General features: G+C 45.5%; 1 protein-coding gene across 1 annotated transcript in view; it reads right to left on the reverse strand.

The window, feature by feature from the left end:
- Nucleotides 1-14,919, reverse strand: part of LOC126161327 (facilitated trehalose transporter Tret1-like) — a 33,478-nt gene extending 18,559 nt beyond the window's left edge. The window contains exons 1-2 of the mRNA XM_049917081.1: nt 14,584-14,919; nt 1,512-2,024 (exon numbers count right to left, since the gene is read on the reverse strand). Of these exons, the coding sequence (XP_049773038.1) occupies nt 1,512-2,024; nt 14,584-14,646 (576 nt within the window). The 5' untranslated portion in view covers nt 14,647-14,919. The remainder of the gene's footprint in view (nt 1-1,511; nt 2,025-14,583) is intronic.
- Between the last annotated feature and the right edge of the window lie 297 nt (nt 14,920-15,216).

A 15,216-nucleotide genomic window follows, 5' to 3' on the forward strand; every position in this document is an offset into this window, starting at 1 on the left:
ACCGAATGGCCGACAATAAAGTTGTAATTCGAACAACTTTGAGATATGTAATTTCTTACACACATTGGCCAGAAGCAAAAGTCACATGAAGTAATGACACAAAAGTGGAAAACAACAGCCTGTCTGCTATTGGAGGGGTTATCTCATAGTTTACCACCCAAATCAGTCTCGGATAATTATCTGAACCTTATGTCATGACACAGTCGTCGTGCTCAGGGGAAGCGGCGGTAATATTGGTGTAATCGCACGCTGATGCCACAGCAGTCAACCCTTAAAACTTGCCATATTGTGCTGCTATTGCAGTAAAACTTTTAGAAATAATCGCAGAAGCTGAGGTCGTTTACTTCTGAAACGCGCGCGCGCGCGCGCGCGCGCACACACACACACACACACACACACACACACACACACACACACACACACACACAGTATGGTACATAACCTGCTGCAGGTAATCACTAATCGCGATCAAACAACACGCTGGTCTGTCTTAAATTGGTAAAGTCCACTGGAGTTACTTCGGTAACAACGTTGTTATTTCTGATGAAGACTCTTTAGAATCGTAACCAGCTAACTGCGAAAGATTTGCCTAATGCAACCAAGAAATTATCTATTTAAATTAAACATTTTTTTACATCGTCGTCGGCCGGAGTGGCCGAGCGGTTTTAGGCGCTACAGACTGGAACCGCGTGATTGCTACGGTCGCAGATTCGAATCCTGCCTCGGGTATGGATGTGTGTGATGTCCTTAGGTTAGTTAGGTTTAAGTAGTTCTAAGTTGAAGGGGATTGATGACCTCAGCAGTTAAGGCCCATAGTGCTCAGAGCCATTTGAACCATTTTTTTAATTTTTTTTACATCGCCACGCCGTGATGGCAGGACGGCTGTTGTAGGACTTCGTCCGTTTTTTGAAGATGCGACATGGTCGCGAATCAACCAGCGATCCAGATAGTATAGAATAAATTTCTTTATTTCAGTTTACGATCACAAAATGTTAGGTCCTCAGACTACCGATTTCGGGCAGCAATGACCGTCTTCAGATATGTTTTAAAATCATGTCCTGATGTAATGGAGCCATAGAGGCATCGTCAAAAGATAAATACACAGTCAGCTCCATTATATTAGGACGTGTATTTAAAACAGATCTGAAGATAGTCATTGCTGACGGTTGTCTGAGGACGTAACGTTTTGTGATCATAGACGGAAATAAAGAAATTTTTTCGTCCTTTTTATCCAAATGTTCTACCTAGCTGGGAGTGAGGCAGATGGAATCCCAACTGGGAATGTTTGGGAGAGGATTTCCGGTTCCGGCATTCGACAGATGACCAACGGAAACTTTCCTGAAAACATTGGTCGAACTGTGGGGTGGCGATTACTTTAATTCGTTTCTGGGACATTGATGTCCCACACACAAACTGAGAGCATAAATCATCGGTCACCAGTGGAACAGTACGCTCAACCTAGAGGCTGACCAGCGTGTGGCGACCGGCGGGGAAGGCTGCGCGCCTCCTACCTGTGTCCAGAGGCGCCCGCGGCCCACCCTCGCGGGGACGTCACCATCCTCGACCGTGTCGATCTGCTTGGTGTCGACCAGCCCCGAAAGGCCAGACAGGCGGCTGCACGCGATCACGTGCGCCTCCTGCGACGCCGCCAGCTTCTTGTCCTCCTGCGACGCCACTGGCGCCAGTTCGGCCGCCAGCAGCAGGTTCAGCTCCCTCTGGGTCGCCATGCTCTCGTCCTTGTACTGTTGCCGTTTGCGTTCCTGTTGCTGCTGGAGCTCCAGCTGCTGCTGTTCTTGCTCTTGCTGCTGTTGTTGCTGCTGCTGTAGCTGATCCTGCTGCTGCTGCTGCTGCTGCTGCTGTTGCGTCAGCTGCTGGAGTTCGTGCTGGTTGGGGCGCTGGTTCTTCTTCTGGCGCTGGTCGAGCGACACGATGCTGATGCCAGAGTTGGTGAGTACGGTCAGCCGCGATGAAGCCGCCGTCGATGGTGGGCTGCCGCCGCGCTTCAGGAGCGCCTCGGATGAGCTCTGAAACAAGACGGGACCCGTTAGTGGCGAGGCGATTCGGCAAACGCTTACGCCTCTCTGGCTCCCACCAACTGCGTCACTGGAGCCGTCGTACCTGTACACACCTGTACGCGACAAACAATCTCTCTCTTCCTGCCACGGCAGACAAACTGAATATCTTTGATAAATACTTCAAGGACTTCTTTTCGCGTCACATTTGTATGCTGCGTTAGCATTCCGACGACTTGCTCCGTCTTCATCGTCGGGAATAACCTGGACTCCGTATTGTGTTTTATTTACTTGGCCGCATTTTGTCATGGTAGTTCCGTGGCTCCGTGACGCCTCCGGGAAAAAAATTAGACCAACTAAATAAATGAAGCACCACACAGCCTACAGATTACGCCTAAGGATGAAGACGGAAGAAATCGTCGAAAGCTTAGAACCGCATAAAAATGTGATGCGGCAAGTAATCCTTGAAGGTAGACCTGAGTTTCTCCCGGGTTATACAATGTTCGGACAATTTCGGGGAATGCAGACGGACGTTGTTGGTGACAACCGCCGGTATTTTGTCAGGTCATTTTCATGGCGCGACTGCAGCAAGTAAGTGCTGTGCGAGTGAATTTAAAACGGTGATTTGTATATCAGTTCCAGAATTGCTGTGCAAACCGAGGTTTTAAATTCACTTGCACAGCGCTTACTCGCTGCAATTTTACCTTGAAAAATGGCAGGATGATATCCTGTCGAAATACCGACGTCAGCCGGTTGCATTACTGTAAGTTACTTGACATCCGTGAAGCATGTATCTAAGAATGTCGCTGCGAAGAGCTACGTTCACAAAGCGAATATCTTAAAGACGGTACCACTACAGTATTGCTCTACACGTAATAAATAGCTAAGTTATCAAGAGAGCAATGTTTTCGTCTTGCTGACGGAATTGTGTGTCTTGGCTTATCTGCCGATATTCAACCCCGACCGTTCTAGAAGACCTTGTTTGTGCGCTAGTCCGCTGCTTATATCGCCATTACGGACGTAATGGTGTCATAAGGTCGTCGGGTGGCCAGCGGGCAGACAAGGGTTTGAAGTTTGTGACGCACGTTCTTGTTGATTAATTGCCTATTTTTATCTGCGATGGTTTCTAGCCTCGTATTGACGTCCTGTATGCTGCTTCCAGCATGCATCAGTATTCTGTACTGCACGGTTTGCAGAGAACGAAATGTGTGCGTAGGTAAGCGTACCACACTCCATTTTAAACAGAATGACACAGCAGAATAGCGAAATGTATTCGCTAATTACAAAAGCAGGAATCCTGACAAACAACATTCTTGCTCTGCAAGCCGACGCCCTAGAACTTAGAACTAATTAAACCTAACTAACCTAAGGACATCACGCACATCCATGCGCGAGGCAGGATTCGAACCTGCGACCGTAGCGGTCGCTCGGTTCCAGACTGCAACGCCTAGAACCGCACGGCCACTCCGGCCGGCTGTTATGGTTGGGAAGTGGCAGAAGAAATTCATTGCTGTACCGTGCGTTTCGCCAGCTTACAACACACACACACACACACACACACACACACACACACACACACACACACACACACACACTAGTGTGTTTGCTTTCTGTGAAACCAAATGCATCTAAATAAAGTGTGTGCGTGTGTGTGTGCGTGTGTGTGTGTGTGTGTGTGTGTGTGTGTGTGTGTAAGCTGGCAAAATGTGCTCTACTGGAATCAGGTTGTTATGGATATCCCGAGGTAGTGCAATCAGCACGATCTTAGTCCTTAGCTGCACATGGTTCGAGAATTAATGTTGCTGTAACACCTCAATCTGAGGATGAGCCTGCAATGTCTCGGAAATTAGTTAAGGCTGCAATACATCGCACAAAACTCAAAAGCCACAGGTAGCATATTACACCTTCATTACTGGTCAATTTAAATCACAGTTGCAATTCGTCTACGGTGAATACAACTTGTCGTACTGTGCCTAGAAAAGTGCTTCACGTTTCCGAATCAAAAAAGTGGTGAAACAGAGGGAAAGAAGAGATGCACAGAGGATCGTTACCTGCAATCAATGTTGCTAGAGGGCGGTTGCGGACGCGACTTGACGGTCGCCGCGGCGCTGTGGTGGTAGCGTGGCGTGGTGTGCGGTGCGTTCGCTGTCTCGGCTGCTAGTGCAGACCCGGGCGCCTCGGGGCCCTTCTTGTACCCGCTGGCTTATCGCCTAACCCCGGAGACCTCCTACCGGCCTCCTCAGATGTGCGTAAACACTTGGCACTTGTTCTTTTTTTTTGTGTTCTCTAGGCTTTCCCTTGCAGTTATCGACTGTCGTGAGTAACTTTGTCCGCGAGATTTGTAAACGGCGCGAAATTTGAGGAGGAGGAGGGGAGGGAGGCGCATTTGCGTTATTGCAACCTCGTGGCGTGTGTGGGGACGTCAGACGGGGCGTGATTTCAGGGATACATTTCCGCGGACGGCCGTAATCTTTGCCCGCCTACTGGAATGGTCAAGGCCGCCGCGTGGAGGGTGCGTGATCGCACCGACGCTTGTTTACCCCTGCAGCACCGTTGCTGCCAGTTTCGTCAGGTTCTAGATGACGCACAAGGCAACTGCGAGAGGAGCACGCGGCCGGGAAGTGAAAGAGGTCATCCTCTGGCGGCGCGAAAAAATGTAATAGACGCACCTCAGGAGACTTGAGGCCAACTATTTAGCCAACAAGTTGGCTGGTCTTTTGATCGATTTTATTAAACTGTTCATTTGCTTGGTCTGTTGGCTGTCGCGTTGATTCGACGTCGGAATATTTCTAGACAGCATTTCCGGAAAGCTCACTCCCGAGGTCTACCGGGTGATCGAAAAGTCAGTATAAATTTGAAAACTGAATAAATCACGGAATAATGTAGATAGAGAGGTACAAATTGACACACGTGCTTGGAATGACATGGGGTTTTATTAGAGGTCTACCGGGTGATTAAAAAGTCAGTATAAATTTGAAAACTGAATAAATCACGGAATAATGTAGATAGAGAGGTACAAATTGACACACGTGCTTGGAATGACATGGGGTTTTATTAGAACCAAAAATATACAAAAGTTCAAAAAATGTCTGACAGATGGCGCTTCCTCTGATCAGAATAGCAATAATTAGCATAACAAAGTAAGACAAAGCAAATATGACGTTCTTGACAGGAAATGCTCAATATGTCCACCACCATTCCTCAACAATAGTTGTAGTCGAGGAATAATGTTATGAAAGCACTGTAAAGCATGTCCGGAGTTACGGTGAGGCATTGGCGTCGGATATTGTCTTTTAGCACTCCTAGAGGTGGTAGTCGATCTCGATACATTTGCGACTTCAGGTAACCCCAAAGCCAATAATCGCAAGAGATCATTCACGCGCCTAGCAATATGGGATTTTTTTTTTGTTCTAATAAAACTCCATGTCATTCCAAGCATGTGTGTCAATTTGTACCTCTCTATCTACATTATTCCGTGGTTTCTTAAGTTTTCAAATTTTTACTGACTTTTTGATCACCCGGTACTTACCACTGTAGCAACTTCCATCACCATGTGTTTATACAAGTGTACTTCTGATCGACTGCTTCGCCCTTCAGTATAACCAAACCAGTGAAAGTATTATGATAAAAAGTTATCTTGAAACTAAACAGCTAATGAGTAACTCTGGAGTTACCATACCTTGAGTTCATAAAAAAATGTCTATGTCGATTAGAAAGTCCATAAAGAGAAATATACTCATTTGTTTGGGCCATATTAACCATAAACAAACTTCCAACCCTGTTCGCGCCACCTGGTGACAGCGCCCAGGCACAACCATATGCCGATCTCAGAGACCTAACTATCCGCCTTTTCTGCAGGCGCCGAAAAGCTCACCCCATTCCCTAGCTGAATGAGTATCACCACGTCTGCTCTACGAACTAGTTCCTCCTGTGAACGTTTTAGGAATTTCTTCTTTTTCTTGACACCTCTTGAAAATCCATCAAACATGGTCTTAATTTCCTTCTCAGACAGTGTAACACTTTTTTTCCTTTGCAACTCTCCCCTCTTGGAACGCTCACTATATTTAATTTTTCTGTCTTCAATGGTTTTTAAAGATGATCTGTGTTTTACTTTTGGTTCATAGACTGGTAAAAGAATATTTGGCTCAAATTCTATGCTTGGAAATATGGTAGGAAAAATAATATATGAGTCATTTTCATTTAAGTAAGTAGGCTGTGAGATTCTAGGGACTTCACCATAGTTAAACTCTGATATCTTTTATCTCTCATCCTAGGTGGATAATGGTAAGATTCGATACCTCGTAGCGGTATCGATATCTGTGCTCTTACGAGCCCTGTTAATCGAATGGCTCTGAGCACTATGGGACTTAACATCTGAGGTCATCAGTTCCCTAGAACTTAGAACTACTTAAACCTAACTAACCGAAAGACATCACACACATCCATGCCCGAGGCAGGATTCGAACCTGCGACCGTAGCAGTCTCACGGTTCCGAACTGAAGCGCCTAGAACCGCACGGCCACCGCGGCCGGCCCCTGGTAACCGCTTCGATTCGGTCAGGAAGAGTGTCGACTTTCCTCAGGTATGCCATGTTCAGCCGAAGCCAGTCATTGATCGTTACATCCCACAAAACTACCAAACTGCGGATGTGTTTACAGTTAAGTTTCACCCGCTACTGGAGTATGACATTTTCTATGGGATTAAGATCAAGTGATTTAGTGGACCACGTGTTGTCTTGGAAGACGGCAGTGCCCACAGTGGACGCGTCTTGAAGATGTAAAAGAAAGCGCAACACTTGAGGTATACACCCTGTCTCATTTTCACGTTCACCTGAATGAGTGGAACCAAGCCGTACTACGGGAAAAACACCCTCAGCACGTCACAGAACCACCTCCAGCTTGAACTACAGCCCCTACGCAATGAGGGTTCAATCGCTCTTGGTAGCTTTCCTGTTGTAGGTGCTGTCCTCAGTAAAAGCTATGAAGAGTATTACTTCAAAAGCTGTGAAAGGACTTCATGCTGGCATCGGTGAAATACACCACATGTTAACAGCCCGAATGTGCATTTAATTATATTGTGCGTTTCGTGATGTGTGTCACGTGTAGTAACTTAACAGTTTATTGTTTGAAAGATTTCTGGAAGATGTTTGGGGAAGAACATGTAATTAGAAAAGATCATTACGCGGAAGGTAACTCTGTATAACACTGCTGCTTGCAGCTAAGTACTGTTCTTCCTGTGAAAAACTCATTTCTCTGTAGAATTAGTACTTCCGAGAGTGTTCACTAAAAATACGTTCATTGTACATCTTGTTATTAATTCTAGGGAATGTATGTAGAGAAACTGGAGTTTTTCCCACGGAGAAGGTTCGTCGAATCGAGACAAGTTATATTTGTTCTGTGGCAGGAAGGAAGACACGGTCAAAGGGTTGTTTGGTTGTGTCCTGCTGGCGAGCGTCGTGGCGTTGATCAGACGTCCTTATCTAATGACAGGGGGGCGGTTTCCTTAGGAAACAGATATACCTGGTGTTTAATTCAAAGCTTCTCCCCTTTATAACGTCGAATGTGTCTTCCCCTTCATCACTCTGTCAAATTACGGAATATTACGGCATTTTTCGTTCATTTTCATAATGCGGTTTACAATGGAAGGCGACTGTGGACAAATTGTACAAAAGCAGGCGTGCACAGAGGATAAATAAAGCGTTGATAATAAGTGCGCCTCCTTATATTGTCGACCGTGCATGTGGAGGTAGAACTGTGGTTGATTGCCGCAGATCATAGAACTTTTAGAGAAGGTGCTCCTACGCATGTAGGCGAGTCCGCATTGGTTGGTCCAACTGAGTGTTGTTTTTCTTGAGAAGCCTCCCCCGTTCCTCATTGTCGACCTTGCGGTGCGTGCGTAGCCGCCCGTCTATTTACGGTGGATAGCGGTGTGGCCACTGATTACTCTATAAATACCTGGCAGCCTTACCGTGACCCGCTGACTCACAGCTGATCAGAATATTCGATTTTTTTGCGAAGAAACAGTTCGCAAGCCGCTCGTGCGTAAATCATGACGTTTCATCCTATGTCGCACAGACTGTATTTCGACACGTTCTCGATCGATAAGAGCCCGTTGTATGCATATTTTAAAGTTTTTATGGCCGAAACTCTTTTGTGTGAGAAATCTGGTAAATAAAGGGCTGCAGACGATAGCCTTCCGCCCGCTTCTCCTACCGCCTCCCTCTATATTGTAAAAAAAAGTTCCTCCGTCGTGTACAAGAAGTGCATGCGTAAACTAGTAAAGTTGACTAGGCTATGGTCGCTGAGTTCTTATGCAGGAAGAACGAACTTAAAATATCCACCGATGCGGCGATTATGATTTGGGTTGTTTGCTGAGATTGAGTATACTGAGTGATTCCTCAGTGTCAGCGAAACGTTAAACAATACCGTCTTCTTCTACACCTCTTTGCCTCACAATATTAAAACATCACATTCATGGGATTGGTGAAGGAGTGTCTGGCCGTATGAAAACCTGAACGACTTGTAAATCATTCTCGTACCAGATGGCAGGATTTTGCCGTAAACTTATTTTTTTTTGTAATTATTTAGTTTTACATGTACTCGGGGAGCTTTTACAGTATGTAGACTGGCTAGACAGCCTATTCGGGGTTGTTTCAAGGGCGTCATTTTCGGCTGATAGCTGTAGAACTTTTTCTTTCCTGTTTTCAGAGCTAAAACATTGTCATGGATAAATTAATGATGCCTTCCAAGAAGAATACCGTTACTTCTAATTGCAGATGCCCGGCGGTATACCGAAAATTTGCCATGCGGGATTAGCCGAGCGGTCTCAGGCGCCCAGTCATGGACTGTGCGGCTGGTCCTGGCGGAGGTTCGAGTCCTCCCTCGGGCATGGGTGTGTGTGCGTTTGTCCTTAGGATAATTTAGGTTAAGTAGTGTGTAAGCTTAGGGACTGAGGACCTTAGCAGTTGAAAGTCCCATAAGACTTCGCTTACACACACACACACACACACACACACACACACACACACACACACACACACACACACACATACCGAAAATTTATGCTTGGTAAGGGCGCAACGCGGAAACTGCAACAGTAACATGGCAACTTCTATAGACATAAGCAGAAAGTGATGAACCTTTAAAAAAAATTCATACTGGCTGCAGACTCGTGCTGCAAGCAGCATTTGGAGTTCTTGTTAAATGTGACTCTGGAAATGATGGTTTTCTGTCGTGTAGGACAGCGTTAATTCACCATTAGTAGAGCGTATTTGATGGGGAAAAAATTACCCGCTCTACCCTTTCTCGTCAAGAGGTGCAGGCAATCAGTTATTGTAGAGCTTGAGATCGTCCTGCCGCGCGGTATCCGGGATGACGCGAGCGCGCGCGCATCTGCTGTTTTTCCCAAAAATCCCTGACGTCCGTCCGTCGGTATCGGCGTCGGGGTCAGCGGGTCATCTCTCGTGCACGGCGGAGCTGCGTGGTTGTGACGTCACACGCCAGCCGGCCAGTCTGCCGGGCGTCGCGCCGCCCGCTGACCTGCCTTACGTCACGCGACACTGCTGCCACCTGGGCGCCCGCGCCTTCACTCACCCGTGTCAAGGGGCGCGGGTGCAAAATACTGGACACCCCGCGTGAAATGAAATGTGAGTGAATGCTCCGTGTCGGAGGTAACTTGTACTGCTGCGAAGCAAGGCAAGTCATCTTCACCCCTGCAGCAGTGTAGTCGTATTTAAATTTTAACGGTTTGAAAACTAGAGGGTGTCCGCAGCTGTTGTTAAAAAAAAAAAAATAGCGTCGACGCCTGTAGATCACGGGGTCCAGGGTTCGATTTCCGGCCGGCTAGCTGGTTTTCTTCGCTCGGGGACGGGCTGTTCCTGTCGTCCTAATGATTTCCTCGACACGCAAGTCGCCGAGGTGGCATCAAATAGAAAGACTTGTTCTAAGCGACCGAACAACGACCCAGCCAATTCGCTCATTTCTCTTCAGCTAGTCGGTGGGATTGCTCCCGCCACTAGTCCACCAGTGTCTTGCCACTACAGCTGCGCAAAGCATTATGCCTGCCAATTGTCAGTGAGTCGTTGCAGTAGGACGTTCGAAAAACGTTTAGTTTCGCGCGATAATGCGATTAAACTGGCTGAAAGTGGTGCGTCGTGGATACACTATGCACGTCTACACCATACGTGAATTTGAGAATTTTTGCGTAATTTCTGTAAAAGACGGAAACTTTAAATGTCATACGTGTTAAGTGTTAAATATTGACAAAAAAAGCTACCTTCCGAAGCTTATACATAAAGAATACTATTCGACATTTAACCTTGGAAAGGTCGATCACTGAGCGAAATGTTTTGGTAATCAAAGAAGAAATAGTATTTTAGTGAGTTACATAGTTGTCGAGGTATGACTGCTTGCCGGATGGGGAAATTTCAACCTTTTAGCGAAGAAAATAACGTACTCAGACCCAAAATACAAGTGGGAACAGGCTTCAGACATGCTTAGACATACTAAGGCGGGTCTGTATTATACATTAATTTATTACGTAACTTTTGTAGGAGAGACTGACTTCAAAGCGACATTATGTCGCCGCGGAGAGTTCTAGCGGCATCCCACACAGAATACTTGTAGCGACGATGACCCAGCTTTGAACTTCAAACTATAGATGTCAAAAATCGGAATACAGGTTGTTTGGCTGCTACTGGTCCTGTGGCTGTTTCTCTATACAATCCCTCAGATTTTTCTTCTGGAAAGGAGTGATCACGGACGGGACTGATCAGCCTCATTAATTAGACGTTCACCGTTAGTCTTTGTTGATGTTCATTTTATGACTTCTTTTTCAAGACACTATCCATTCGATTCAACTGTTACTCCAAATCGTTTGTGCCTCTGACAGAATTACAATGCCGTCGGCTAATGTAAAACATTTTTCTTCCCTCTGAAATATTTTTCCTGTCTTACATTTCCCTTTCTGCTTGCTCAGTGTACAGACTGAGTAACGTCGGGAATAGGCATAAAAGAAAACGGACTGCTCGTCCAGTGCAAGCGGCCCGATCTTGCCCCTGGGTGGTAGGCGACCCGGCAAGCAGACGCCGGCGGGGGTTGACGTGTCTGTCTAGTGGCAGCGGGTACTTTTCCTCTGTTGTCTCGCAGCGATGCTCCGTGATTAGCGTCAAGACTAATTTGGCCAGTATCGATTCTTCTCCTCTTCTGTGGATTCCCCGCATGCGAGGAGCCAGCTGACGAGCTTAACGGGGAGAGGACGATGACGAACGGCGAGCGCAGCTAATTAAAGCAGAAAGACGCCGGAAGGCCGTATGGCTTTTCTTCTTTTCTGGGGATGGCCTGTCTGAACTGAACTGTGAGACCCGATGTAAGGAATCCTGTGGAGCTGGTTCCTCCGACTAGCAAGGTTCTGTATTTCGAAGTCTGTTACCATACTGTCAACGAATGACAAGTTGTTTGTGTTTCTGGCAGTATGGTAACTCTTTAACAAAATTAAAAATCAGCTACCAAGCAGTAAAGCTATTTTCTTTATTTCTTTACATCGCTGTGGCGTTTTCCAAACCGAAGCATTAAATTAAAGGCCGGGTGCAGTTCAAATAGGAACAACATATGTTAACGTTATGGGCATTGAATATAACATATTCAGTCCAGTAGAACCATTCGTCGATAAAAATCTTTAGTTACGGATAGATGACGCTCAAATTTTATTATGTAGTCATGTTATTCGTAATTTCACCATACATTTTGCCAGATCAAAGTCACTTTCTTCGAACTACTACTACTACTACTACTACTACTACTATAGTAGTAGCTATCGTCAATAAATTTTTTCTGGGTTTGTGAACGCACATTCAGTATATAGAACTACCGACATTTCAGTAACTTCTGCAAGTGTAAAAGATCACCTGCAACAGTGACCGAAACGTCGGTAGTTTTACATATTCGCAACGCGGACACAAATCCAAAAAATTTTTATTTGCTATGACAATGGCTGCGGAAGCCTACGCTTATAAATAATAGCTCTTATCAATAACCATATAAAGTAATTCGTCATTATAAACGTTAAATTTTCTGAACTCTTGCGTACATATGTTTCATCGAGGAAACCACCTAGAAGATGCAGTATTGCTAATGAACTTTCTTGATTCAGTACCTGTTCCATGGCGTACCAAGAACACCTCATGATACATAGGTATTTCGTAGATAATATTCTTCCACATCTTTCTTTACTGTCTTTTCGCCTCTCTCTCTCTCTCTCTCTCTCTCTCTCTCTCTCTCTCTCTCTCTCTCTCTCTCTCGCCCCCCCCCTCCCTCCCTCGTCCCTCCCTCCCCTCGTTGTTTAATACCTCCCTAATATTCTAAAAACAGAAGTGGTATTTACGAAATGCGACATTTCATGTTATTTCTTGATTCATCACTTTTCCAGAGAGTATTGTGTTTGGCTGATTGAAATCGTGGAAAGAGTAACCCACGTGGGACTCACCACCAAGTCGTAACTAGGATAACAGTGCAAGAATGTTCAGGATGCCGACTTACGGAAACTGCTGAAAGTGACTTCTTGCAGTCACTGCAAGGGCATTTTCATAACTACTTACGATGCTCAAACAGTTGAGTTTTCTCTTTAATATTAAGACGAGTCTTTTTGTGGCTTTTCCACGCAGAGGAGAAAAGTGTTTGTGCTAAAGTTTGGAACTGATGAGAAAGTAAACTGAAGCAGAAACAACTTTGTGTTTGACAACATAAGTTTGTTCTGATCTACAGTATTGGAAAATTTCACTTTCGTTAAAGACATCAGTGTAAGCAATGATAATACATTGTTGCTCTAAAATTATATAATTAGACATGGCTTTCGTACTGCAGGTAAGTACGAAAGACTTAGGAAGTTTTGCGGGGTACTGGAACACTAATGAATATGCTATTATTTGCTTTATTCCTCAAGAGGGCTGCAGCAATATGCTACCGTAATTATATGGGCTCTTCTTTTCAGATTCATTCCAGCGCATTCGAGATAATTGCACCGCCACGGAAACGACGTTCCGACCCAGTACTGTCCATAAGTGAGGCATTGCCCGGTAGATGGCTCTGGCGCTTGCGTTGCTTGTCCAGTTGACGTAACCGTTACTAGATAGCGCTGCGATCGCCCTCCCAGCAGTCGTCGCTCAGCGCCCCGTTCAAACTCTCTGAACCGGCGAACAAATATTGCGCCGATATCAGTACGTAACTGAGTTTTCATTGGGAAAGAAAAGAATCTTAGCTACATTCTACAATTAGTTTTTAACCACGCTGATCGCGGTGACGATCTTGCTATGGCGGTAGTTGATAAAGACGCTGTAGAATTCGGAAAGTGTGTTACCTAACATATTGCTCGTACGAACCACTACTCTACCCATGTATTCACAAGTCATCTGGGTTAGAGGTGGGCGTTAGAATGGGAGGTAAAAGATAATGCTGATACACTGATGTGTATTGTCGTAGTTTATTGTCATGGCAACTCTCTCAGCTGTAGCGCGAGCAGCACTTTGGCTTACAGCTGCGTGGAATTTTCTAGAGCGAGCACGCATGGCGATCGATGCTTCTCCCATGGCTGCTGAGTATTCAGCGCATAACAGCACACACACCTCTCATCTAGTGTGTACACACCCATTTACTTGTGTGTAACCTCGTAAGACATTCGTGTTTTCAGAAGGCAAACACACTTACGGTCTGCTGTCTTAGGAACCCGATGCGTCCAAGCCTCTCGCAGTGTTTGAGCTTTTAGCGATACGTGACAGGTATTCTGTATTTTGAAAACCGGAAAGAGATTTTTTTAACTAATGCATCTACGTGGCTGTCGTTAGCTGGACGCAGTGAGTTTGACAAGTTTGATATTTCAGGACAGTTCACAATACTGCCAGAAGGCATTTCGTTACGTGACAGTCAACCCTCGGAACTTGGGCCCATTGTGTCCTGGCCCTCGTGTTCCTCAACCGCTTTGTCACTAAATTTCTTCCTATTTCTTGAATAATATTGCAAAGCATTGATACGAGTGTGGCAATTACATCCCTCGCTGCAATCAACGTAATGTCTTAACGTTCCATATGTTTCACTTTTCAAATCAGTTAATAGCTTGCAACCATTTACGCGATGCGAGAAAGTTATTTCATGTTAATGAACAGAACCAGCTTACGAAGAATGTGTGAATCAGTAGTTTTAGAATTTTCGAAACGCCTTATTCTTACTTTGCGTCCACAGGACATCATATCTGTATGCATAACAGATTGTGACTGTGGCCAGTCATGACAATGAGGACACTGCACAGGTATAAAAAAACAAAATTATTTACACTAAATGAAATATTTTTAAGACAGCCTGTCACAGTGCCATAATAAATTATTATTTTAATGCTGATAGGTGACGACTGAGATTAAAGAGGAGTTAGCCTGTTGTCGTTATTGTTTCTTACAATACCCTAGCAGACGTTGAGGGGTGAGAGTACAGGGGAACAGCCTTGACTCTATCGGTACTGTTAAGTACAGTAAAAAAAAGTCTGAAATCGTAATAATTACGTAAGGACACATTGGAGACTAACTCACCGTATACGTTGTGAACCTCTGCTTCCGGGGCGAGGTGAACAGGCGCTGATAAAGGCTCTCCATGATGATTGTTGATGAAGTCCCAGACACAAGTAAAGTTCAAAAAACAAGGTCCAATATCAAAAGAGGACAGAATAATCACACAGATGCCGATACGTCAACAAAAGTAGTCTCCTGTTGTCTGTCACGGTAAACACATTGAATCAATGGCCCAATGACGAAAACCGTTTTATTTGGCGATCTTCTATGACTCTTCACTGACAGCTGCTAAGAATGCACTGCTGGTGGTAGTAACACTCTTTCGCGCAAAGATACTCCGCCAAGTACGAACTTGCGTCGGGTAGTAAGGTTGTGTTTATATATAGTACTCCTTTCGGTGCAACTCTTTCTCCTCGTTTTTTAGCCGCGGTCCCCCACCTCTCCCCGCCTCCTCGCCTCCCTCTCTCTCTCCCCCTCCCCTTTCCTTCTCCTTCTCTCTCTCTCCCTCTCCCCTCTCCCCCCTCCCCCACTCGCTTCTTCCGCCGCTTCCGACGGCGGGCGTCTACGAGCCGGCGTCGCCGATTGGACAATTAGCGACGTGCCAGCATTTTTTTTTTTCTTTTTCTTTGCGTCCTCTTTCTGTCCATTGTCTCG

The sequence above is a fragment of the Schistocerca cancellata genome, chromosome 2 (assembly GCF_023864275.1).
Source record: "Schistocerca cancellata isolate TAMUIC-IGC-003103 chromosome 2, iqSchCanc2.1, whole genome shotgun sequence".
NCBI lineage: Eukaryota > Metazoa > Arthropoda > Insecta > Orthoptera > Acrididae > Schistocerca > Schistocerca cancellata.